The 24,785-nt window shown below is 43.0% G+C and overlaps 2 protein-coding genes across 3 annotated transcripts in view; one reads left to right on the forward strand and one right to left on the reverse strand.

The window, feature by feature from the left end:
- Positions 1-440: 440 nt before the first annotated feature.
- On the reverse strand, positions 441-23,426 carry Dhfr (dihydrofolate reductase). The gene is given in 7 exon segments (XM_038321229.2): positions 441-810; positions 9,902-10,042; positions 12,863-12,905; positions 12,908-12,990; positions 20,129-20,234; positions 22,600-22,649; positions 22,957-23,426. Coding segments are annotated over 7 exon segments (591 nt in total). The 5' UTR covers positions 23,046-23,426; the 3' UTR covers positions 441-731.
- Msh3 (mutS homolog 3) overlaps positions 23,200-24,785 on the forward strand; it is a 140,650-nt gene continuing 139,064 nt past the window's right edge. The window contains exon 1 of one of the 2 annotated variants that reach the window (XM_038321228.2): positions 23,200-23,452. In XM_038321228.2, coding sequence (XP_038177156.1) covers positions 23,327-23,452 — 126 coding nt within the window. In that variant the 5' untranslated portion in view covers positions 23,200-23,326. The remainder of the gene's footprint in view (positions 23,453-24,785) is intronic. The other variant, XM_038321227.2, reaches the window with a different exon arrangement.

The following is a 24,785-nucleotide window of genomic DNA, read 5'->3' on the forward strand; positions in this document are numbered from 1 at the left end:
AAGCAGCCTATTCTTGTTCTGTCACTGCCATATCCCTTGGAATCTCACTGAAGATGAGAAACGGAGAAGTTAAATGTTTCAGACCTTACATAATCTTCCACCTGCTCCCATCTCCATGGAGCACAATGGAGCTCTCAATTTACTGGTTTTCTGTCTGAGTGAACAGAACTTTGCTGAGAGTGTGATGTGCACAGAATAATTCAGTCTCTACTTTGATCTAATTTTCTTTTAAAGTCTGAGTTCCAGCTCTGCTGTCTAAAACCCATTTCTGCCCTTTGGATGTGTCTGTCTAGCTCCTATCTCTATGAGTCCCCACACCATGCTTTTCAGGGGCTCTATATCTTTGGGGGGGGTCTCTTGTACGCACACTATGCTAAGCATCTACTGGGGAGTCACTTGAGGTGGCATAGGAGGGGCACTGAAATTTTTATAGCAAGCAGTGCTTCTTAAAATATATTTAATATAACATGGTTAGATTAACGGAAATGAAAACATTGTTTAGAATTATACAGGGGCTGGGGCATGGCTTAGCAGAACAACATGTGTCCAGCATTCAGGGCCCTAGATTCCATCTCCAACACAGCAAAACAAACACTTCCTCCCAATTACCCCTCCCTAAAGAAAGAATTACTCATAGATCTAAAACCAACACAAGTCTCACGGTCTCGTAAAAATGCTAATTTTAGGAAGAAAGCAGTAGAACTTGAAGTCAACCAGCAAGCATCTTTCTGTTAGCCTTTCTTTTCATAGACTTCAAATTTATACTTGATGCCTTTTTCCTCCTGGACATCAGAAAGGACCCCTGGGTATCTGGAAAAGAAGAAGATTCGCAACTTAATTCTACACCCACTGAAGACACAGCATGGCTTCCCTGACTTCTCACCCAAGGGCACCAACACTGTGTGAAGTGAGAGAGGCTTTTTTTACTTCAAAGTGGCGGCCACTCCTAAGGTGAGTGAGTATCCGCAGCCACACAACACACGGCGACAGAAGAGAAGCAGCCAACCATGGAACGCTAGAAAACGTGAGTCCCATAGTTTCTCCTTTATCTCTGATTCATATTTTTTCCTCAAAAATGAACCCCAGTTTTTATTTCTTTTATCTTTCCACTCTACCAATGAGCTACTAGGCAATTTCTTAGGAACTTTTGCAAGTTATAGCTGAAATCACATCTCTAAGAAAAGAAAAGCAAATTATCTGTAGCTGCTTAAAACTGAAGAAGACGGGCGGTGGTGGCGCACGCCTTTAGTCCCAGCACTCGGGAGGAGGAGGCAGGCGGATCTCTGAGACTGGGGCCAGCCTGGTCTACAGAGTGAGTTTCAGTACAGCCAGAGCTACAGACAGAAACACTGTCATAACCCCACCTCCCAAACAAATCAAAACAACAAACAAAAAAATCCAAAACGCCAAAAACCGAAGTTGTATGGCCAGCACCTGGCAGATTCTTGTTCTCCGTTGCCTTATGGACACTTCCTGGTTCTACTAACCTCACAACATGAGGCCAACTGGCCACTTGATAGAGCCATGGTGCACCTCTTGATAGAGCCATGGTGCACCTCTTGATAGAGCCATGGTGCACCTCTTGATAGAGCCATGGTGCACCTCTTGATAGAGCCATGGTGCACCTCTTGATAGAGCCATGGTGCACCTCTTGATAGAGCCATGGTGCACCTCTTGATAGAGCCATGGTGCGCCTCTTGATAGAGCCATGGTGCGCCTCTTGATAGAGCCATGGTGCGCCTCTTGATAGAGCCATGGTGCACCTCTTGATAGAGCCATGGTGCACCTCTTGATAGAGCCATGGTGCGCCTCTTGATAGAGCCATGGTGCACTTGATTTCCGCATCATCTGACTCTCAGGTACGTCTCTACTCAGGACCCTCTGGACACTCAGTCTCCCAGTGAGCATCCCCACATCCCTCCAGCTGTCCCTCACTATTGTGCAGGCTGCATCCTGGTCTACAGCAGAGGGGACCAGGAGCTGCTGTTTTCATCTTTGGTTCTCCTGTGTACACATAGCTCTGCTTGGCTGGCAGTCAAGACTTCTTCATGGAGTAGCGTGATGTCTGACACGGTGTTAGATGCTCCCTTTTCGTGTTAGGTATTACTCCAAACTGCTGGCAAGAATGCTACAGAAAACTTTAAAATGTCTTGTGATATATCATAAACTGATGAGGAACAACAGAGTTATAATATGGAAAACTTCAGGTCAACAGAAGAAGCTCTCCTAGTCACCAACCATTTTCTAGCCTATTGCTGTTCATTGTCTGTAGTATTCCTGCCTTTTAAAACTGATTTTACTAGGCCAGTTTTCAATTATGATTTGAGTTTCTTTGGAATGAATTCAGAAAAAGTCACATTTGTGTGTGTGTGTGTGTGTGTGTGTAAAATTCAGCACCACCAAAACTGTCAGTTACCAAGAAAAAAGCAGAGCACTAAGGGGTACTTTCTAAAGCCAAGAATAATAAAATCATATAAGCTGCCTGCTAAATATACTCAGTATATTTAAGCAATTTTGCTGTGAAACTAAAACTGAATTCTCCTTAAGTTTAGTTTCTTTTCTTCTAATATCTTTTTATCTTTTTAATAATGGTTATAATTACAATTCTAAACTTTCTTTGTTTTGAGATAGGATCTTACTCTGTATTTCAGGTTGGCTTTGAACTTGCAGGCTCCTGATTTTGGGTAAGCATGCCAGCATCCCAGAAAGTCAAGAGATAGAGGGACCAGAAGAGAAGACATCAGTGAGCCTAAAATCTACTCCATGGTGTCCACTGATGAGGGGCATCGGTCCCAGCTCTGGAGCCAACTACCCACTCTGTTATGGTGTGGAAGGAGTTTGTCTTCCAAAGCATGGTGATTTAAGAGACCAAATGATGTGGGAGGTGGTGGTGGGTCTTTATGTGGACCTAGGTAAGAAGGGATTAGGAGACTCCAGTCTCTCTCTGGCATCCAGATTCCAAGAGTGATTGCCCCCTCCAGCAATGCCTGTCACTGTGGAACATCTGCTATGAGGTCGTCACCAGCAGCAATGCTAAAGCTTGTAGCATGCCTTTGAGGCTTCATGACTCCGAGCTAAATACATATCGCTTTTCTAAACTTAGCTTGCCTCAGGCATTCAATATTTTTCAGTAATGAAAAGCATGGATGAGCATAGCTTCTAAAGGTCCCTCTTTTGTCTTATTTGTTTATTCTGCAACTCATTAAACAGAATACCGCTGATATAAAACTTTTGGGCCTGCTGGTTTGGTTGATGCCTCATAAAATCTGAGACAGAAAAATTTCTTCCAAGCAAGATCAATGAGAACAGACACGCATGGGATGGGCTGGCATTGTGTTGCTGGAAGAGCAACTGCATAGGCAAAGACTCCAGGAAAAGAAGGCACGGTGAAGCCACCGTTGTGTTAATGTCAACTTCTGCTCTCAGGCCTCTCACCATCTGATGCTTCGTCCACTTTCTAATTCATTCTCCACTCACAGTTCTTGCTTTTATCTTTATTTCATTATAGTAAAGATAAAAAACAAAACAACCAAAAAAAACAAAACAAACCAAAACCAAACCGAAAACCAGTAGTATGGTGTTAATGAAAAATACTGTGTTTGAACGGAAACCTATCTAAACACAGGAGTAATATACTCAGGTAATGGAGACAATGAGGGTCAAAATGAGTGGTAAAGAGCTTGCCACTCAAGTAGGAAGGCCTGAGACATAAAAATATCAGGTGCAGGGGCAAGGGTGTATTTCCAATGCTGTGGAGGCAGAGACAAGAGAAGCTTAGGGTTTGCTGGTCAGCCAGCAACTGAATAAATTCCAGGCAAGGAGAGAGCAGTCTCAAGGAGGATGTGCTGCTGAGGATGGCACCTGAGCATGTCCTCTGGCCTCTATGTGTATCACATACATGAACACACAGGCACACACAACCTCCCCGACACATGCATACACACGCACAAACACATACACAAATACACACCCTCCACACTCACATGTACAAACACAAGCCCCAGAGATGACTGTGGAAGAGGGGTTGGAAAGAATGTCAGAGACAGTGGACAGCTGCATAGCAGCTGTGTGTCTGGACACAAGAGGGCTGTTGCACATATGGACGCACCACAGTTTGACCGCATGCATCTCTACAAGACCAAGCCAGACAAAGTCTAAGCATGGGTGAGAGAAGAAGTCAAGATGTGCCATCCCTAGCTTAGGAGTTATTGATAACTAATGGCTGCTTAGGAAGGAAGAGTTATTTTCTCAATGGATGTGGTCTCTGAGAGGCGCCCCATGCTCCACAGTCATGCCCATACAGGTATACTGGCTGCATTATATGGACTCGGTGTGTTAAAAAAAAAAAAAAGACAAAACCAAACCAAAACAAAACATGAAATTGTGAGAGAATAGTAGTTGGGGGCGAGGGGACAGGAGAGGAATTAGAAAGGATGAACTGGTGTGTGGATTTGATCATCTACATTTTAAAAACATAAATAAAAATTTAGATACACACATGTAAACTTAAGATGGGAGAACAAAGGGGAGTGGAGAAAGACTACAGCTCATTTTTGGACATTAAAGAGAAATGAGAAGTTCCCCAGTGCACAGAGGCTCAGAAACAAAGGCCCAGAACTGAGCAATGCTCTGACCTTACAGACAGAGTATCCTCACTGGGCTGGCTAGTTTGGGAGGGAGGAATCTTAATTGAGAAAATGTCCCCATCAGATTGGCCTGTAGACAAGTCTGTGTGACATCTGACAGGGGTGGACCCAGTTATTGTGGGAGGTGAGACTTATGGGCAGGTGGCCCTGGGGCATTACAAGAAAGCAGGCAGATAAGTCATGAGGAGCAAGCCGGTAGACAACATCAATTTCTGTATCCAGGTCCTTCCATGACGGGCTGTCACCTAGAAGTATAAAATGGAATAAGCCCTTCCTTTCCTAGGTTGCTTTTGGCCATTATGTTTAACACAGGAGTAGAAACCCTAACTAACACACTTACTGTCCAGAGATTTCCTATTTTTTTTGAGTCTTAAAGGAAGACAGACCTACTTAAGGGTTCCCATTAACCTGTGTATCACAACCCCTTTGGTGGTAGAACAACCCTTTCACAGGGGTTGCCTAAAACCATCTACATATCAGATATTTACATTACATCTTATAATAGTAGCAGAATTACAGTTATGAAGTAGCACTGAAAATAATTTCATGGTTGGGGGTCACCATAGCACGAGGACTGTATTTATAGGGTCGCATCATTAGGAAGGGTGAGGACCACTTCCGTAGGGAATACCCTCTCCTCCATGTAAGGAGGCTGTTGTGATGTTAACACAGGTCAAAGAACAGGTGGCTATCAGCTGCTGTGATGGAACAAACATTTTGTTCCTGTGTCACTTAGAATATCCACGTCACAGCAATGGCCTTGTCCCGTCTCAGGCCACTCACCACCAACTCCGTGATGGCAAATACAGCACACGCTCTCCAGTTTTCCCAAGCAAGCAGAAAAGACGGCACTTGCTAATTCACTCGGCAAGTCAACACATCTGATTCCAAGACCAGCTGAACAAATGCTAAAGAAAAGCAGGCACCAAATGTCTCTTAGATACAAATGCAAAAAAATCCTTAAGGAAAAGAACTCACCTCAGAAATGCAAAATTCGTTTACTACAAAACCCACTCATGCAATCACTGTATTAATAGTGTCAAATCCAACAGTCCTTCAACACCACATCACTTAATGAACTAGAGACCGAAGGGACCTTCCTTCGTGGGATAAAGTCACACTTTCCCACTAGGATAATGAACAAGACAAGTAAGATGTTTGCTCGGATTTCCTCTTCACTCTGCTGGAGGGGTCTGGACCAGATACTCAGGCAAGAGAAAGGAAATAATGGCACCGACTAAATGGTGGAAGTAAAATTTCAGACGACAGTAAACACGGGTCAGCTCTTACCTTCATCTTTATAGCATGGGACTAGTGCTAAGAATGTACGAACAATTATAACTACTCCAGTTTTAAAGCTTCGGGTACCAGATGAATGTTACACAACCATCCACAAATACATACAACTGTTAAGCTCTATGAAGTTGAAGGACATGGACCAGTAAGTGGTGACTTGTAGTTTTATACACTAGCAGTAAACAGTCTGAAAACAAAGCCATAGCAACAGATGGAATAATGTATACTCGAAGTGGTGCAAGACACTGGATGCAGTAAAGCATTACTGGGAGAGAGAGAGGATCAGACCTAAGTGAAAAGCTCCAACTCGCTCAAGGTTTAGGATGCCATGTTGGTTCAGAGCCAGTTCTCTTCAGAGTGCTCTACGGATACAATACCTATGAAACCCCAGTTTGCTTTCTATCAGAAACTGGCATTCAGATCATAAAGTTCCTATGGAAACCCAAGGGTCCCAGAATAGCAAGAAGCAATCTTGAAACAGAATGAAGCTGAAAGGTTTATGCTTCCTGATTACAAGTTAGAATTAATGACAATTCCGCGTAAATAAGCCAAGTCAGGTAGGTATGATTCTCACCCCTGAGAAATAGAAGCAGGTGGTCATCCTGGGCTAATTAGTATGTCCAGGCCAGCCTGGGCTATATGAGACCCAGTCAAACCAAAATAAGACTATGTAATAGCAGCATAATGGTACACACTGACCAAAGGGACAGACGGGAGTCCAGACAAACTCCTTCCCACTTGTAATTAGCTGAGACTGTGACGACATGCACGAATAAATGCCAGCACAGCAAGGCTACCGAGTCACTCAGTCCCAACAGGTGAACGTCATGACGCGTGCCTTTGTCAGCAAAGGTCTTCTTCTGATTTCTTTTAAAAGTCAGAGAGTCACAGCGACATTTATTTTAAATTGTTCAAGGTTCCTAAAGGGTCAGCGCCATGGAGAAATTCTGATTAAAATCAGGAAGCATTAAAATGATATTTGGATGAGGCTGACCATATAGCAGTCTGTTATCGCTAGTAGTAAAAAAAAAATGAAAGAAAAAGAAAAAGAAAAGAAATAAGGAGAGATAGCTAAGCCCTATACTCACATAACATAGACCTATATTCACATAACCTGGGAATTCACAATTTAAGCAGAAAATAAATGGTGTGATTTTCACATAAACATTTTATAAAACGACCAACTGTGGCTTTCTTTTAAGATTTAGGAGCCTATGCAAAGTCTGGACTTAAGCAGCTGATGGTTTGCGATTCTCTGTTTACTTTAGAATTCAGAGCCAAAGAAAATCAGTATTTAGAATTTATGAGATCCGAGACTGTCATCCCATAGACTATCAAGACTACTACTCTAAAGCTTGGCCGTCCATTTATCTAGACTACTACTCTAAAGCTTGGCCATCCATTTATCTAGACGAGACTGTCATCCCACAGACTGTCAGGACTACTACTCTAAAGCTTGGCCATCCATTTATCTAGACTAAGCTGTTAATGTTTCTTTAGGGGACGTGTAAAAAACAAATTCACACTCAGGGTAATTACTAGACACAACTGAGACTATCTAGAAAGATGTGTTAAGAACTGGTCTAAAAGTGTTAATATAATTAATTTTTTCTTTTACTTTCTATAGCTCACAGTTTAAAGTGCTTTTAAATGAAATTAAAATGTCCCCAGGTTTCCTACTGGAACCACAAGATAGCTTTTCTATTGCATCTTCACAGCTGGGGCCACCTTAACCTATGACCCCTCATCTTTCACCCACACCTAGACTCTTTCGTGTTCCTCTCCAGTGCATTTGCCATAGAGCTGGGACAATGTCCCTGGCCGCCTCCTGCATCACAGAACAGGCCAACTTCCTCCTGGGCTCAGGCTCTGCACTCCCTATTTCCTGCTCCTGGACCACTCTTCCTGCTGCTGGGTGGCTGTTTCTAGATCTTGTTCTCACAGTAGATGCCTCTCTTCAGAGTGAACCCCACCAGACCCCACTGTTCCATGCTTGTCAAGAAGTTGTCTCCAGGATGGGTAACAGCACTAGCAGGCAGAATCCACACAATTTTCATGGTGCCTAAGATAGGCCTCATTTCCCTAGAATGACCTAGTGACAACTGTGCTGGATGCCACTAAAATCATTAAAGCCTGCACATTTCCAAGTCTACTAAAGTCTATTTCTAAAGCCCCGATAATGTATCTTTCTAGGGATACAAACTTCTCTTCCAGATAGGGCACTGGCAACACACCAAAGAAAATGACTGTAAGTCTAGCTCTGTGAACAAGTGAGTTTATTCTGTGGCCTTACAGGAGCATGGGTGACCGACGGAAAGGCACCTATGAGAAGCCCACACTAGTAGTTGACAACACCACAAAGGCTGCACCCCTGGAGCTCCCTGCAACAGCTGATCACTCTCGTCTCCCCAGGCAACTGTCATCACCCAGGTAACCTTGGGGGAGGGCCTTGTCACTCCTAAGCTTGAGAAGCTTCCTGTGCCTTGTGAACTGAATTTACTTCTGGGTCTAAAATCCTTTCTCCTTCCTCCAGGAGGGTGTGTTTCAGTTCAAAATAAGCAGTTACATAACTCCAGCTGAAGAAAGCTTTCTTAAACACAAGATTATTGGCAAGCATTGTGACCCATCAGCGTAGTTTATGTTAAACCCGAGCATAAAACTAAACAAACATCTATCATGTGAAAAAAGGCACTACATTCTTATGCCATAGAGCATGGAGAAATCCAGCTGGCACTCAACGAGACGTTGCATTCCTATTGGCCAGCATTCAGTGCTGGAAGGTGAGGAGAAATGCAGCTGGCACTAAACTAGACATTGCATTCAGTGCTGGAAGGTGATACGCATGTTGCCTGAAAAGGAAAGCAGTCATGGGGCTCCCCACTTTGAACTCTGAGCTACAATAGTGACTGCTTTCAAGATATGCCCACTGGTTCACTATCAATAATGGCGTGATATCATGGGAGTAATCATGCTTTCTTTACTTCTCTTTCTGGATTTAAGACTGACTCCATGAGATAGAACCCATACCTGACACTGCCAAAAGGCCAACCAAGGACCTAGGGGAAAACCTATTACGATTATTCTGCTAAGTTAACATAACAATAAAATTACTCTCAATAACATACTGACTATACCTATTACATTATACATAGATGCTCAACTCTCAACAGGGAGGTTTCTTCTGCAGTAGACACCCACAACTTGGTCAACATGTAGAGATAAGCGACTTTGGAATAACTGATCCCAATGCGATGTTCTTCTATGTCGCATACAGTTCTTCCCTCAAGCTCAGTGATCTACATAGGACAGGAGCAGAAAGGACTCTGAGAGCCGAGGTGGTGGTGACTTCAAGGAAATAGGGCAGATGCACACATGGGCTCACAGTGGCTGTGGCAAGCATGCGTAAGACCTGTACAATCTCAAGTAAGGCAGATTCCAGCATGAGGAGCAGGGAGTGGGTGCAGAGCACACCCTTAACCAGGAGCTGTAAGAGCAGACACCTACTGGAGAGGGAAGTTACTCTCTACAATACAGTGGCAGTGTTATCAGCCATACTCCAGCAACAGGCCCCATGTTCAGGAGCAGTCAGCCGTGCAGACTGCACTCCATGATCTCTTGTTCTTAAAGAAGAGAGGGGAACATGACCTGAAGAAGGTGAGGGAGGGTAATGAATACAATCCAAATACAGTGTTAAGAATCTTCAAAGAACAAATAAAAACGTATTTTAAAAAGTATCTTTCTATATAGCACACTGCTACTTCAAATCAAATATGAAAAAAGTTACTCTTCTCTGTAACCCTTTTTCCTTCTTTGATTAGTCTTTATTTAATAGTCATGGGTTCTGTTGTGACTTGTTAATTTTAATCCACATGTCATTGTATTTTTCCCTTACTTGCTTCCCCTTTTCCTGTAATTAGTCCCTAAAGTGCTTCTGACTAATTAATAATTTTAGTACTTACTCTGGGAGAAGTTTATATTTCCCCAAATCAATTTCCGGGAAGAACGTATCACTTTCAAATTCCTGCATGATCCTTGTTATGAAGAGTCTGAGATGGCCTGGCTGATCCATGGCTTCCTTTGAAACAAAACAGAAGGCATCACTCTCCTTAACCGCTGTTGAAAGACAAAGAGACTAGAAGATTCGTGTTTGAATTAAGTTTGTACTAGGCATTAAATCCATGCTTACAGTTTCTCAAGCAATATATATAAACTATTTTGAAAAAAGATTTGTTTATATATGTTATACCTCTTTGCGTAGGTTTGTGTGGGAACAGGTTTACCTATGGGAAGCCAGCTGAACTAGAGTTACAAGTGGGTGTGAGCCACCTGATGTGGCTGCTGCAAACTGAACTCCAGTCACTGAGCCATCTCTCCAGCTCCCTCAAACTTACTTATATATATGTATATATATATATATATGTATATGTATATATCCTCTATTCTAAAGCTTCTGTTACCTTGAGAATGGCAACTAGTCAATATTATCAGTAATTATGAAAATACATTCTGGTCCTCATCTAAAGTATTTTTTTTTTTTTAAATTTAAGGATTCAGTTAGGCTGTTTTCCTTCGGTGCTCTTTTAAGGATTCACCCCTTAATACCTAGATGCTTTTCTCAAGAGAAGTCTGTTTCTGTACCCCTTGAATAAGAAAGTACTTTTATGAAGTCCTCACTGTTAAAAACAACCATAGAAACACTCAGGACAACCCATTTCTTTAAAGATTTATTTGCTCATTTACTTGTGTGCCTGGGTCAGAAGAGGGTATTGAATCACTCGGAGCTGGAACTGAGGGGGTTTACAGGTTTACAGGATTCCATGCTTGTTATGAGGGTGCTGGAGTCTGAATCCTGGTCCTCAACAACTGTGTAGCAAGAGCTTTTAACTGCTGAGCCCCGGCTCCCCACCCCATTAATACACCTATTACTCGGCTCACCTGAAAAGGCCCCTTTCTCTGTAGCAGGGTTTCTTCTTGTCTCTTGTTGCTAATAATGGGCATTCAGTCTGTTTTGGTTAATGACTTTTCCCAACAATGTCTATAATGTTATTATTAATGTTTGTTTTAACTATAATTAATGTTAATTTTATAATTAACATTTAGTTATATAATTTATAATTAGTAAGTATAATGACACTGTGTATATCAACCATACTCCAGGGCAGACCCCATGTTCACGAGTCGCCTGGAAGAAATAGCTTATATTTTTAATGGAAAGGATGACTCAGACATGCAGATCCAAGATCTTCAAACACATAGAGGAAGAAAAAGAATGCTCACATATATAAGATTTCAGGTTGTTATTCTTAACTTCTAATACTATACTATACTATTGTGCTATACTAGCATAGAACACTTTTTTCCTTTCTGTATTTCAGCTTATGTTACATCATTTATTATGGCTGCTGCAACCAAAGAAATCTCTGCTAGTTCCCACTGTGCCCAAACCAGAAGAGCTGGTGTAGACTAACCACAGCTGCATCTGAAGGTCTTCCTCAAAGCAGAGTGAGCTTTCAGTAAGGGGCCATCTGGTGAACAGCTCAGGCTTGGAGCGGCACAGGCTCCTGACTCTTTTTTTTTTTTTTTTTTTTTTTTTTTTTTGGTTTTTCGAGACAGGGTTTCTCTGTGGCTTTGGAGCCTGTCCTGGAACTAGCTCTTGTAGACCAGGCTGGCTGACTCTTACAGCAAAGCAGCCATAGACAGTGCAGAAATGAAAGGCTCTGCTCCACTTCACCAGCTGGCATGGGAGGACAGGCCGAAAGCACAGCATGTGAGATGGTTTTACTTCCTTAATGTAGATCTAATTAGATAAGTGCTTTTAGCACTTAGTGCTTACAGAACATATTTAATAGGAGGACAACATTACAGAAACAGGACTGTGAGACAAGGAGTAGTCAGAACCAGCTTAGGAATCTGCAATCCTCTTTCCTTCTCAAATCATCTCTCTCTCTCTCCTTCTCTCTCTCTGTATTAACACATATCCCAAAGAGAATTGATTTTTCTTCCATATAAATGGTAATCTTTCCAAAGAATATCTAAACAAACAAACAAACAAACAAACAAGCCAGAAGTCATTTGGTACCAAATGAGACCAGGAAAAGAATATTTTCTGCTTTGTACACTATTTTCCACTATGATACAAAACATGCCGTCCTCCTCTGCCCTCACACTGCAGGGAGATTGCTGAGGAAAAGCTTTCCATCTGATCTGCCTGTGCTGACCGAGAGCTATGCTCTTCTCAGTACAATATTATCTTGGAATCAAAGGCAACAGCAAGTCCCCACCAGGGCACATCTGGGGAGTAGAATAATGCTCAACAAAGCAGACTGATCTTTAAACTGGAAACAACTAGCATTCTGAATGGAAACTGACTAGCATGTGGGAAACTTGCCAAAGAACACAGGAAGAATAAGATCTGGGATCTACATGAGCTGCAACGGTGACTAACCGTGCTTTTAAAATGCTGGAGCTGATTTTAAGTGTTTCTCATCACCGAAAACAAGCAAGGTGGTATAATCTCAGTTTATCCGCTCTGGAATGCATGTTTCAGATCATCTGATTATTTGCCAATTTAAAAAACAGATTTAAAAATAAGGCACTGAAGTTGATGGGAGGTGGTGAGTTGGCATGGGGGAGTTTGGTAAGGGGAAGTGGACGTGGGGGGAAATAGGACTAGAGCAGATTGAAATATGTCACAACTTCATAATGAAATACATGATTTTATACCATAAAACATACAAATAAAAAGAGACTAGACTAGTATGAAGTATAAATTCTACACTTACATTTGTATTTATTTCCATCTCAAATAGTTCACTTTGACAATTTGTCTAGCTTAGAGCTGGGATAATGTGCTGCTTCCTACGGTCATGGCTAGAAGCAGGGAAGGACATTTCTTTCTACTTAGAAATAACTCTACTTACCTTGGTAAACGGAAACTGCCTCCAACTATCCAAACCATATCTACTTATTTGCCAACTCTGGTTGTTCAATAAGTTTTAGGGCATCATCCAGACTTTTGGCAAGAAAATGAGCGCCTTGTGGTGGTTCCCTGAGATTTAAAAAAAAAAATCATGATTACTGTAAAATCCTGTCCACACTAGTCAAATAATTTGACTTGGAAGCAGTCAGTACAAAACAAATTATGAAAGCAATTGTTTTAACATAAAGTACTTAGAATGCACGGCCATGTCCAGCATCCACTCTATCTTTCATACCTGAATGGTACACAAAGCCGTATGTGACATCTCATTGTGGAAAGCAACCTTTCTGGAGGTTTAATAGGGTTGAGTTATGTAGATGTCTTTGTCAACACTAAGCTAATGTGCACTCAAGATCATGCATCTCATTGTATTAATGTTTACCACAGCAACAAGCAGAGCAACATGGAATTCTAGCTAAATGAATACATGGGAAGCATTTTGGGAAATACACTAATTCTTTCTGCCCTTTAGTCTGAAATGTGGAAGCAGCACACAACTGGATAGATGATAACGGTGCCCAAACCAACATGTAAAGACTTAATGGTAGGATCCAGGGTGGGTGAACCCAGGGGGTGGATGAATCCAGAGGTGGGTGAATTCGGGGGGTGGTGAATCCGGGGGGGATGGGTGAATCCAGGGGGTGGGTATGCAGTTTTTATGCAAGCAGTTTTTTCTTTTTCTTTTCTTTTCTTTCTTTTTGCTTTTCAGGACAGGGTCTTCTCTGTGTAACAAACAGCACTGGCTATCCTGAAACTAGCTCTTGTAGACCAGGCTGGCCTCAAACTCACGGAGATCTGCCTGCCTCTACTGGGATTAAACACATGTGCCACCACTGCCTGGCTTAATGTACGGTTCTTTCTGTCAGTCTGAAAACTGTCGTGATTAAAGATTAGACAGAGAATATTCAAATAATAGAAGAATTTGAAGCAGCGTTCAGATTGTTAATGTATATGGGGAAAGAACTTGCGTATTATGAGCAATACAGAAAGGACAGAAAGTGTTTGAGGATGAGCTTATTACCAGTTACAGAATTAATACTCAGAAAGAAAAGTTAAATAAATTCACTGCTTATGCTGATTAGCTAAAATTTTGGGATTCTATATTTTGATGGTGAGAGGAGTTGCAATTCCCTTTATAAATGAGTAAATTTATACATAGTGATTGGAAACAGAACAAAAATTATTAATTCAATGTCAAGTTCTTAGCTGGTGCTTTAAAAGAACTACTTACATAATTGTCTTTGAACTTGTAGTTGTAACAATGATTAATCAAGAACTGATGGGGACTATTCATCTTCCTAGTAGCATTTTCCTTCTCTTCCCATTTTATTCTTTTTACTCTTGGTCATAGGTAAGGGGATTAGGATAGAGCAAAGAATACATTTGGACTTATGCTGAGAGAAAAAACCCAACCAACCACCAACCAACCAACCACTAACCACCAACCAAACAAACAAACAAAAAAATGGGAGGCCAAGATGAGTTAAATGAGCTGAGCTACACCAAAGGTCTGAGGGTATTTCAGGGACAAGGCAGGATACGACAGTGTTGAAGGAGCAGAATAACAACTAGAAGATTCAGTCACGTTGAAGATGATGCAGGTAATAATGGTCTATAACAGTCCAGTGGCCTAACAGAATGCTGAAGCTAGGATGGTTATAGAGATGAAACAGAACTGGAGACGGTGATGAAGGAGCTGATGCACACAATCTCAGAGCAGGGACTCAAAAGCCGAGAGCAATATGGTTTCCAGGGTTACAAGAATGCTTGGTGTGCTTGTCATGCCTGAGGCCCTGGGTTTGATCCCCAGTACACACAAGAGACCAATAAGAAATCCCTAGCAAAGCTCTGAACTCAAGAATAAAGGGGCCCACTGCTTCAGAGGAGCTTCTTTCTCTATTGCTTTCCCCTGAACCCTCCCTAGGGTCCAGAGTGTAAGTTACACTCACTCACTGCTCAACAGTTTTTATGCTCCCAATAATTTAGAAAAGGGGTCCATGTAGAAAGAAGTGTAATGCCTTCTAGTAACCTCTGCATACTTGATTAGCTAATTTATCCTGTCTCAAGACTGAACTAATTCAGATCCTCTACTTCCAAAACAACTCCTCCACGACTGCTCCAAAGCAGAGGAGCTCTGATGTCTTCCTCATTCCTCGTGTTTTTCCCAGAGCTTTCAAGTAACCGTTCACCGCCATTCTTATACACAGGTAGGTAGGTGCCTTAAACACAACTGACCCACCCGTGTTATCACGGTCTGCTCTTCCTTTAATTCCTTTAAAGAAGGCTCCTTTCTTCCTTTGGGTCACCCTAGCTCTTTATTTCAGGACAATTGGTTATCACCACGGACCGAGAACTCTCAAGGCAAGTTTTCAGATAAACTGAACTTCGATTAACTGTATTAATGATAGTCTTGTCATAGATTGAAAGACACGGAAGAGAACAATACACGTGTGATACTGAATTAGAACCTAGAAGAATAAAAAAAAAAAAAAAAAAACAGCAATGGAAGAGCTGGCAAAAATTTGAATACACTCTCTAGTTTACTTAAAAACAAAAACAAACGAAAACCTCAGAACGGAACAAACAAAAACCCTAAAATAAGATTGGTGTGGACTTCAAAAAAGGGGCATGATATGAATCTGTCAAGAACTGTGTGGACATGGCTGGTATTGTTTCTAATGGAAGAGTCTTAAATTCCCTCAGAGAATTCAGAGGATTAAGAGAACACAATGTGTAAGTAGATGCTTCAATTTAGAAACAACCTTTAAGTATATACCGTCCATTTAGAAAACAATGTGTAAGTAGGTAGTCCATTTAACCATCCATGTAGCTACTAGACAGCAACTTAGTTCTAATACACAAAGCAGGGTAAATAGACGATATTTTCACATTTCTAAAATACAAAGAAGAATCAGTAGGGTTAACCCTGTGTTCAGGCCCTACAGACCACTAATTCTGTGAAGATTTCTCAACTTCTAGGCTGTCAACAGAGATTTAAAACTTAGCAGTCCTTCTACCCAAAGGGGTGAGAAGGTAACCAGATACATGTCTCAGCAGTGGTCAAAAAGCATGGCAGCAGAATACCAAGACTCGCAGAGGATCTGCGTCCAGGCATACTGCATAATTTTCTGGTGGGGCAATGATGGTGCCAGACTCCTTAGCTGGGTGTCAGCGGAGGTAAACATGCCCAAAAGCCTGGAAATGATATACTTCCCTAGAAATTGTTGTAGGCTACAGAGAACTTATTCAACACATGAAAACTCAGAGAAAGTGAGGGTAGGAAAATAGTAACTTAGGGTGAGGTTCAAAATGGAGACAATAGGGTAGTATCTGATCACCTGGAGTAAAGGAGGAGGGTACAAGTTGATTTAGGTAGGAGAGATTTATTTATGTCTTAGGATAAAATAAGGTGATTTGCTAAGGTAAAAAAATAAGATTATGAGTTTATTCACTGTGATCCCATAATATTAAAAAGTAAGCAATTCATGTACTATAAAGAGAAATCAAAAAATTATTCATGTTCATTTTGAGGGTGCTAGGTCTCAAACTCAGGAGCCTTACACTATGCTCCTCCCTCAGCTCCTAATATCAACATTTTCTATAAGTTACAAGGTTCAGGGACAAGGTAGGAGCTGGTCTCTGCTGAGTCCCGTGTTGGGTCATTCTTCTATGACAAAAAGCTTGAAGAATCAACTTAAGGCTGGAGCCATTTAGCTTGATGCACTGCCTTGACCACTAGCTCCTGCTGCTTTGGGCCTGAAGGAAGAGCAACCCCTGTCAGGAAAGTGGTAGGGCCACGAGACTCATTTCATAGTAGACGGGCAACAGATTTCTTTCCAAGTCTATGCTCTAAAATGACTCATTTCCTCCACAAAGACATCATTCTACTATCCTTTCAGCTGTGAACTTATCTATCAGTCATTGATGAAGTTAGTTTGAGACCTCTTATCCAACACCCCAAAAGTCCATGAAGCTGATGGCTAAGCTCTTATGCAGGATGTTTCTGGGGAACTTAAACTGCAAAGCTATGCATAACAGGTACCTTTTGTGAGCCAGGAAATTAACACACATAAGTCAACAAATTCTGAAAAACCATCCTAAGAGCTGCTATGATTTAATCTCATCTAGTAGGTAATACAGATCAGGTTCAGGAAGCTTTACTCATGACCTGTGTAAACCCCAAAGGCTACTTGGAGCCAGAGCAGGTAGGGGACGTCCACTAAGTCAGTGCTTAATGGGCTGCATGTGTTGGATCAGAGGGAAAGGCCATAAGAAGCAGAAAATGCCATCACTAGAAAGAATATGATAGAGGAATCATAAGACGTTACTTACACCATGAATTAGAATAGCTCTTACGGAGAGAAAATTTGCAGTGTGTTATTATCATGGAGGCAATTGGGATCCCCCCCGATAATCTCAAGTGATCACAGCATTGATGTGAAACTTTATTTAATTTTTGGTCACCAGAGGCATTCACTTATTCATATAAACATCTTTTCTGTTGCTATTTTTGAGACAGGTCTCACCCTATAGCCAGCATGACCTTAATCTCAAGAGCTTCATGACAAAGCCTTGAAAAGTGATAGGGTCACATGTGTGTGGCCACCGTGTCCCACCCTTCCCCCAATAATTAATGCATCTCCTACGGCGTACAAACAGTGACTTCTGGTGAGCTTAGTGTCAACGCAGCCCACTACCACTGACTCACACTTGTCATTCAGTTCTATTAAAACTACAACTTCCGTTAACAAACTTCCCAGAACGCATTATGAAAAGTATGCCCTCTCCAGACCATGGTGACTTTTGGGTTACCTTGATGACTCCCATATGGGGTTAGTGGCTAAAATCCCAAGTACCAGTGGAGAGCCTGCATAAGCAATTGCCATGTGCGGTGCCTGTCTGTGTCACAGGAACTCATTGTGCTCTGCGTATACAGAAAGTGACAATCAAGAGAAGCCGGAGACCGAAGAAAAAATGAGCCCTTAATAAAATCTTTCACTGACTGATATCCCAACTTCTCTAGCCTGCTTGATAATAAAGACTTTGAATTTTTTCAGCCTTAAAAAAAGGAAAAATAAAAAAACCCTACTAAATTTTATATATAAATACACGAAAAAGCAACACAATCCATTACATACGCCATAGGGGGTCATAAAGAAGAACTTAGACTCATCATTTGAGAAGAAAATGCTAGCTCAAACTGAACATGTCCCCACTGAGAGTTCTTATGTTTATTTAGCTCAAGCTGGCCATAAATATACTTGAGTAGTATTCAAGAATATGTTATTAAAAATCTCTGGACATGGCAATACAAGCCTGTGATTTTTTTCAAGGAGAGTGATCATCAGAATATCTAGCAACCAGGACAAGGAGCAGCATAAAAGCTGGAGGAAGAGTGGCAAGAGGCACATCGTATATTCCCCATTACTAGAGGCAACCAATGCAAAACATCTGCGCTATTTTCTTCTAGTTTTAACCTATGTCATTTTAAGAGGGGTGTGGGAGAAACCCTACATGAAGTCTCTTAGCACGCAGCTATGGAGAGCAATTTCCCTCCCAGGGCTGTGCTAACTTCCCTTCACTCAGATACTCGTGTTTTGTAGATGTGATGACATCTATGAGCTGACTTTGATTCAAAGCAGTGAGACGCCTTAATAGTGGAACTGAGAAGTTGGGTGGTGTACGCTTTAATCACAGCACTGGGGAGGCAAGGCAGGCAGATCTCTTGAGTTTGAGGCCAGCCTGGTCTATGGAGTGAGCTCCAGGGTGGGCCAGGGCTACACAGAGAATCTTGTCCCAAAACCCCAATAGTAGAGCTGAGACTTCTCAGAAGAAACCAGAGCACCTCCTGGGGAAGTCTTAGCTTGCTCTTCTGATAGTCTGCTGTCTGATGTTTTGGACTCATGTAACTCCGCCCCATAACCATGAAAAGCCATCCCCCACAACTACAGCTTCTATTGCATCTGTTTCTCTAGCTGGATCCTAAATAAACAGACATGGGAGTGACGTTCTTGACTACTGTTCAAGCAAACAATGCCCCGTGCTCTAAGACGCATGTGATGTTTTTGGTGACTACTTATTAATGTAAGGAAGAATGGTCACATCTTGAATCCTAATGTTCCCCTTAAATTTTAGTCACCTGCTGACCAAAACAATCTAAACTAAAAACAATGCCCATGTAAGACTCAGGAAGTTATTTTAAGGAAGTTAAGACTAGTACAACAATAGCAAAGGTCATCATCAAGGGTCAAACTCCTTCATAGTCAATCTTCTCTAATCACTTCCTTAAGATTAACTGTTTCCTGACATGTCTGTGCCCTGTGCAAGCCTAGTGCCCCTGGAGGCCAGAAGGCTTTCAGATCACGTCGGATTGGAGTTATAGCCAGTTGTGAACCGCTATGTGGGCACTGGGAATTGAACTCAGGTCCTCTAGAAGAGCAGCCAGTGTTAACCCCTGAGCCATTTCTCCAGTCTCCAACTACCTTAAGTCATGATGATACGAATTATCTATTCAAACATTTGGAGGATAAGAAAATTCTTAGCAGAAGTCAACTACAGACTTTTCCTTCTCCTGAAGACTTCTAGACACTTTAATCACTTAACAAACAGAATAAGTTGCCACATGGCATAACTGCCCCCACTCGGTTGAGATATTAAGATATTCAGTTAGGTCTAAGTTGGTAGATTAAGGGTCTAGTCACCTCAGGGTGTTGGGGTGAATACTGATGGTGTCAACTTGTTTGGATAGTGAATCATTTATTAGAGGTTAGGGTGATAATACAGTATGCTGTCCAAGTATGAGGACTGAGTTTGACCCCCAGCACCTGGTAAAAAAAAAAAAAAAAAGCATGGGCCTCGGTGGCATGCACTTGTAATCCTATCAGTGGATCAGCAGAGACAGAGGGACTCTTGGATCTCGCTGGCCAGCTTAATACTTGAGCCCCAGATCACAGTGAGAGACCCTGTCTCAAGAAAAACGAGGTGGACAGATTCTTAGGAAGGACATGGAAGGGCAATGTTCAGCTTTGTATGCATGGTTGCACACATGTGCCCCTGTTCACATGGTCATGCATGTATATATGTACAGATGTGCATGCACACACAAAGATGTTCATCAACTTACTTCTGTACTACTTCATTCTATTAGGTACTGATTTGTGCCCTGGCATATAGATCAGTTTTCTTGTGGCGACTTCACGTCACTTACTTGAGCTCTCTGCTGAGAACTATATTGATTCTGTCTTTTAAAGGTCGATTCTTCTCAGGAATGGAGAACCAGGTTTTCCGGCCCATAATCACAAGGTTCTGTTTACCTACAAAAACCAAGCAGACAGGATACCTTTGAAAATAGATATATATTTTCAGTGTCATACACAGGCAAGATACGATTGTCATAGTGACATCTAGTGGATATCCTTAGAAACATTAAAACAAACAGCTTCACCTCAAATTCAGACTTAGTGCTCATTAACTAAAATAGGCGACTTTTCCTTTTGGTCCACCCAATGTCTATCTTTTCCTTAGGTTTCAGTCAACTGCAACCTTGCATAATTCTGATTCCAAGTGCCCAGGCTGACGGGATTTTGGTCATCCACTAGATACCCCATTGCTTTTCTTAGTTCTAAAATGGAGACAGGAACAGTTTCTACTCCTGGGAAACCCTGAGAAGAGTAAAGACTCAGAACTTGTGCTCACCATCTAAAAAGCAGCGTTCTCTGGGTCATCTGTAGTACCAGCTCCCACTACTCTACGGTCGGGACCACAGAAGAAGAGGGGGGCGGAAAGAATGAATGGAAGGGCTGGTGGGAGAGGGAAGAAGATGGGGAACACTGATTCTGGTTGTGACCTGGCAGAATGTCTGCAGGCACCAACTCACAGGCAGCTTTGGTCACCAAGATTAGGCCAGTCAGAATTCCATCACACGAATTCCTGAGGCTCTGCCCCTATTAGATAGCTTATTGGTAGTTGGGGGCTGCTGAGAGAGGAAGACTCAGTCTTAGGTTCGGCTCGGCCCCAGTCAATAGCCATACACATGGTTATTAATAACAACTAGAATTAGGGAGGGAGAAGGGGGGCACAAGGAAGAATGAGAAGGTACATAGATACGATTGATATACATTGTATAAATGTAATGAAACTTTCAAAAGAATAAAAAACATTAAAAAAGTCCTGCCAAGAAAACAATACATACAGCTTCCATCTTTTATTTAATTACTTGGAAAAAACCTTGAGTGTCAGACAGCTGGATCAAAGGTACAGTAATAATTAGGATTCTTTTAAGAAAAATGATTTGGGGCCTAGAGAGATAGTTTAGCTGTTAAAAGCATAGTAGAGGACCTGGGTTTGGTTCTCAGCACCCACATCTAGGGGCTTTCAAGTGCTTTTAACTCCAGTTTCAGCAAACTCACACCTTCTTCTGGCGGCTGTGGGGACCGGGCACACATACTTTGTACATACATGTCTATAGACACTCTCAGAACACACATAAGAAGGAAAAACAAATAAATCTTGAAAACATTAGGTTTTATTTTGTGTGCATTGTACACCTGTATGCAGAGGCCCAGGCAGTGAAGCTGGGTGTTTTCACTTTATTTTCTTGAAACGAGATTTCTCACTGAACCTGGAGCCCACAAAGTTAGCTAGAGAACAAGCCCCAGGGATCTTTCTGTCTGTCTCACCAGCGCTGGTATTACAAACGGGTGCTGCCATGCCCAGCTTTTTTTGGATGCTGGGATTTGAATCCAGATCCTTAGAACTTTACTGGCTGAGCCATCTCCCTAATCCTGATATCCAGATTCCTGGGCATACACTGTGCTAATGGCACCTGCCCACCTGTCTGCCAGAGACTTCTATGCTACTTGTCCTATGAATATTGTTCAACACCTGCTCTGCTGACTTGCTTCCCCATGTTCTATGCCATTGATTCTCAACCTTCCCAACGCTGGGACCCTTTAATACAGTTCCTCATGTGTGGTGACCCCAAGCATAAGATTACTTTCATGGTTACTTCATTAATGGAATTTTGCTACTGTTAGGAGTCATGATGTACATATCTGTGCTTTCCAATGGCCTTAGGCCACCCTTGTGAAAGGGTCATTCAACCCTAAAGGGGTTGAAACCCACAGGCTGAGAGCCATTGTTCTATTCCTCTCCTACCACGATAAACAAACATGTCTGTTAGGGAGAAATTACATTGAATGACCTACAAGCAACTGGACACGGCCTTATAATTGCACACCACTCCCGTTCTTTTCTTTCAAGTCACCCCCCAGACTGTCCCACTGAAGACCACAGCCGCCACCCCACCGTGCCTTCCTTTCTCCAGAAATCCAAGAGTATCAGGTAAATGTTTAATTGTTTTTAACCTCTTTTCCCCTGCATTCTCCATTTGCTCAAGTTTTATGTCTTCCGGCAACAACTCTAAATACTGGCTCTGGTCTCTATATTAAAACGGCTAAATTTTGCTGATTATTCTGTTCAATTAAATGCTCTTGCTAACAAAATTTCAAATATATGTATTTTAAAGAGGATGCTTATTAAATTTTGGGAACAGCACAAAAATTTCTGCCAAGAAACAAAGATGCCATATTCCCACAGGAGACTTCCCGCTTACACGTCTGCAATGGAAATCCTGCTTCAAGCAGGCCCTAAGATCCTCATGACTTAACCCCAAATTACCTTCCACTGAGGAGGTTGTGGTCATTCTTTGGAAGTACTTGAATTCGTTCCTGAAAGTTAGAGAAACACTGCGTTAAGCGGAACATTGTCACGTGTGTTCAGACTCCAGCAAGGCGGCGATCCGTGCAAGCCCGGGGGTGGTGCTGCCCAGTGACCGGACTTTGCTCAGGGCCAGGGCGCCTCTGGGCAAAGGTTGCCACAGCAGGGGGATCACCGCGGGCACCGGCAGGGGCTGCAGCGGGTAGGCCTACCCGCTCACGACTGTGCCTAAGCAGATCCGCCCGCGCGTCTCCGCCAAGTGCTCGACCCGACTCAGCGAACCGCCTCGGTTTCCCGAACCCAGTCCGGCCACAGTACCTGAGCAGAGGCCCAAGGCAAGTCCTCCGTTCCTTGCCGATGCCCATATTCTGGGACACGGCGACGATGCAGTTCAGCGTTCGAACCATGACAAGCGGCAATCAGCTCCTAGACAGCCTGCACGCTAGGGCTCCCCTCAAATTTGGCGCGAAAATAGCGACCGCTAGACGCCGCTTCCGACTTGTGCAGCAAAGGCTCCGCCCCCACCAGGTTCCGCCCCGCAGCCTATTTGTGCATCAAAGATCCCGCCCCACTAGGCCCCGCCTCCACCAGGCCGGCTCCCCGCGGGTCGCGGCGTGCGCGCGCGCGCGCGCAGGCGCGAATAGTGGGACTGCGCGCTCCCCAAGGGCTCGCTCTTCTGCATTCTGGGATGCCCCGAACGAAGTCCGCGTCGGGCAGCGTTTCTGCTGCCCCGGGGAGGCAAGCGGTTCTGAGCCGGTTCTTCCAGTCTGCCGGAAGCCTGAGATCCACCGCGTCCTCCACGGAGCCGGCGAAGGTAGACGACGACTCCTGAGCGCCCCCAGCGGAACCCGCCAGGGTTGGGTTCTGTCCTCGACGGGGCGGGGTCACGTCGTGGGCGGGGCCAGACGGTCAGGGGCGGGGCGGGAGCGTAGGTGTCGCGGCCGGAAGTGGAGGCAGTGTGTAGCGCCTAAAGGTGGGGGATATCTGAGAAGGCGGAGCCGGGAAGGAGAAGGTGGTGACGTCTGCGGGTCCATGTTTTAGTTGAAAGGCTTTTTTTTTTTTTTTTTACCCGGCTGTAATCGATTTGAGATCTTGTTGCCTCCTGTCGTTAACCGGAACCTGAGGGCGAAAACTTAGGTGGATGCCAAGTCTGGCAGGTCCAGGATACATCTTTTAACTTCCGTCGTCCCTTCTTTCCTTTACGTTTTCCCTATGGTATTGATGGTTGAAGAAGAACTTTACTTACATATGCTTGCTTGGCTGAGGAGAACAAAGCTGTCTTTAAGGCTCGTGTTGCAGAATTCAGAAGCACTGCTCTGTGTTTCGGATCTCACTCTGCTACTGCGCAGCTTCCCAGTGTAAAGTGTGATATAAGCGTTTGGGTGGGTAAAATTCCTCTTGACGACTTATCCTTGGCTACTTCCTGTTGCTTGCAACCATTCAAATAGTTAAAAGCAAAGCGAAACAAGCCCCAAACCCCACCGTGATGTTGCCACAAGTGCAGGCCCAAGGGTAGTGGTCCCTGAGGTTCCTTGTTATAGTCCCCACACAGGCGGGGGCACGGTGTCTGTGTGTGTGTGGTACCCTTGCTCAGGGTGCCTTAGGCGTGGTACTTGGTCACTCCCACCACTGAGGATGAGAAGTGAGAAAGTGATTGTAGACTGGCTTTTAGCTATCTACCATATTTTAATGCAGGTGCAAATAGTGTAAGAATCTTAACCCCTTTCATTTAGTTTTCTTCCTTAAACGGATTGCTCTTCCCTCTGTCCTCTGAGGATGAGCTATATTTTTCATGACGTCATGAAACATTTTATTTTTGCACCCACCATTGACAGAATATTGGAAAGTTTTAAGCTTTTCTTAGATTACCTGCCAACAAATAGTCCTGGGACATCTGTTAACAGTGGCTGTAAGCTTTGAAACAGAAAATGTTTGTCTATTATCTCACCTTCTTCCATAATTTTGCATTTTGAAAATACATTTTTTATCTCCTATGTAACACGTGTAAGCAGGAAAGGTGAGAACACCACTTAATTTCAGCTGAGTTTAGTGACAAGAGGCTGCACCTGCTGGTATCTGTCTCTGATGGCAAAAGCAGCTGCCCAAAGCCTCTCCGGAGTAAAGTAGATCACTCTGGGAAGAGTGGA

This window comes from Arvicola amphibius, chromosome 3 (assembly GCF_903992535.2).
Source record: "Arvicola amphibius chromosome 3, mArvAmp1.2, whole genome shotgun sequence".
NCBI lineage: Eukaryota > Metazoa > Chordata > Mammalia > Rodentia > Cricetidae > Arvicola > Arvicola amphibius.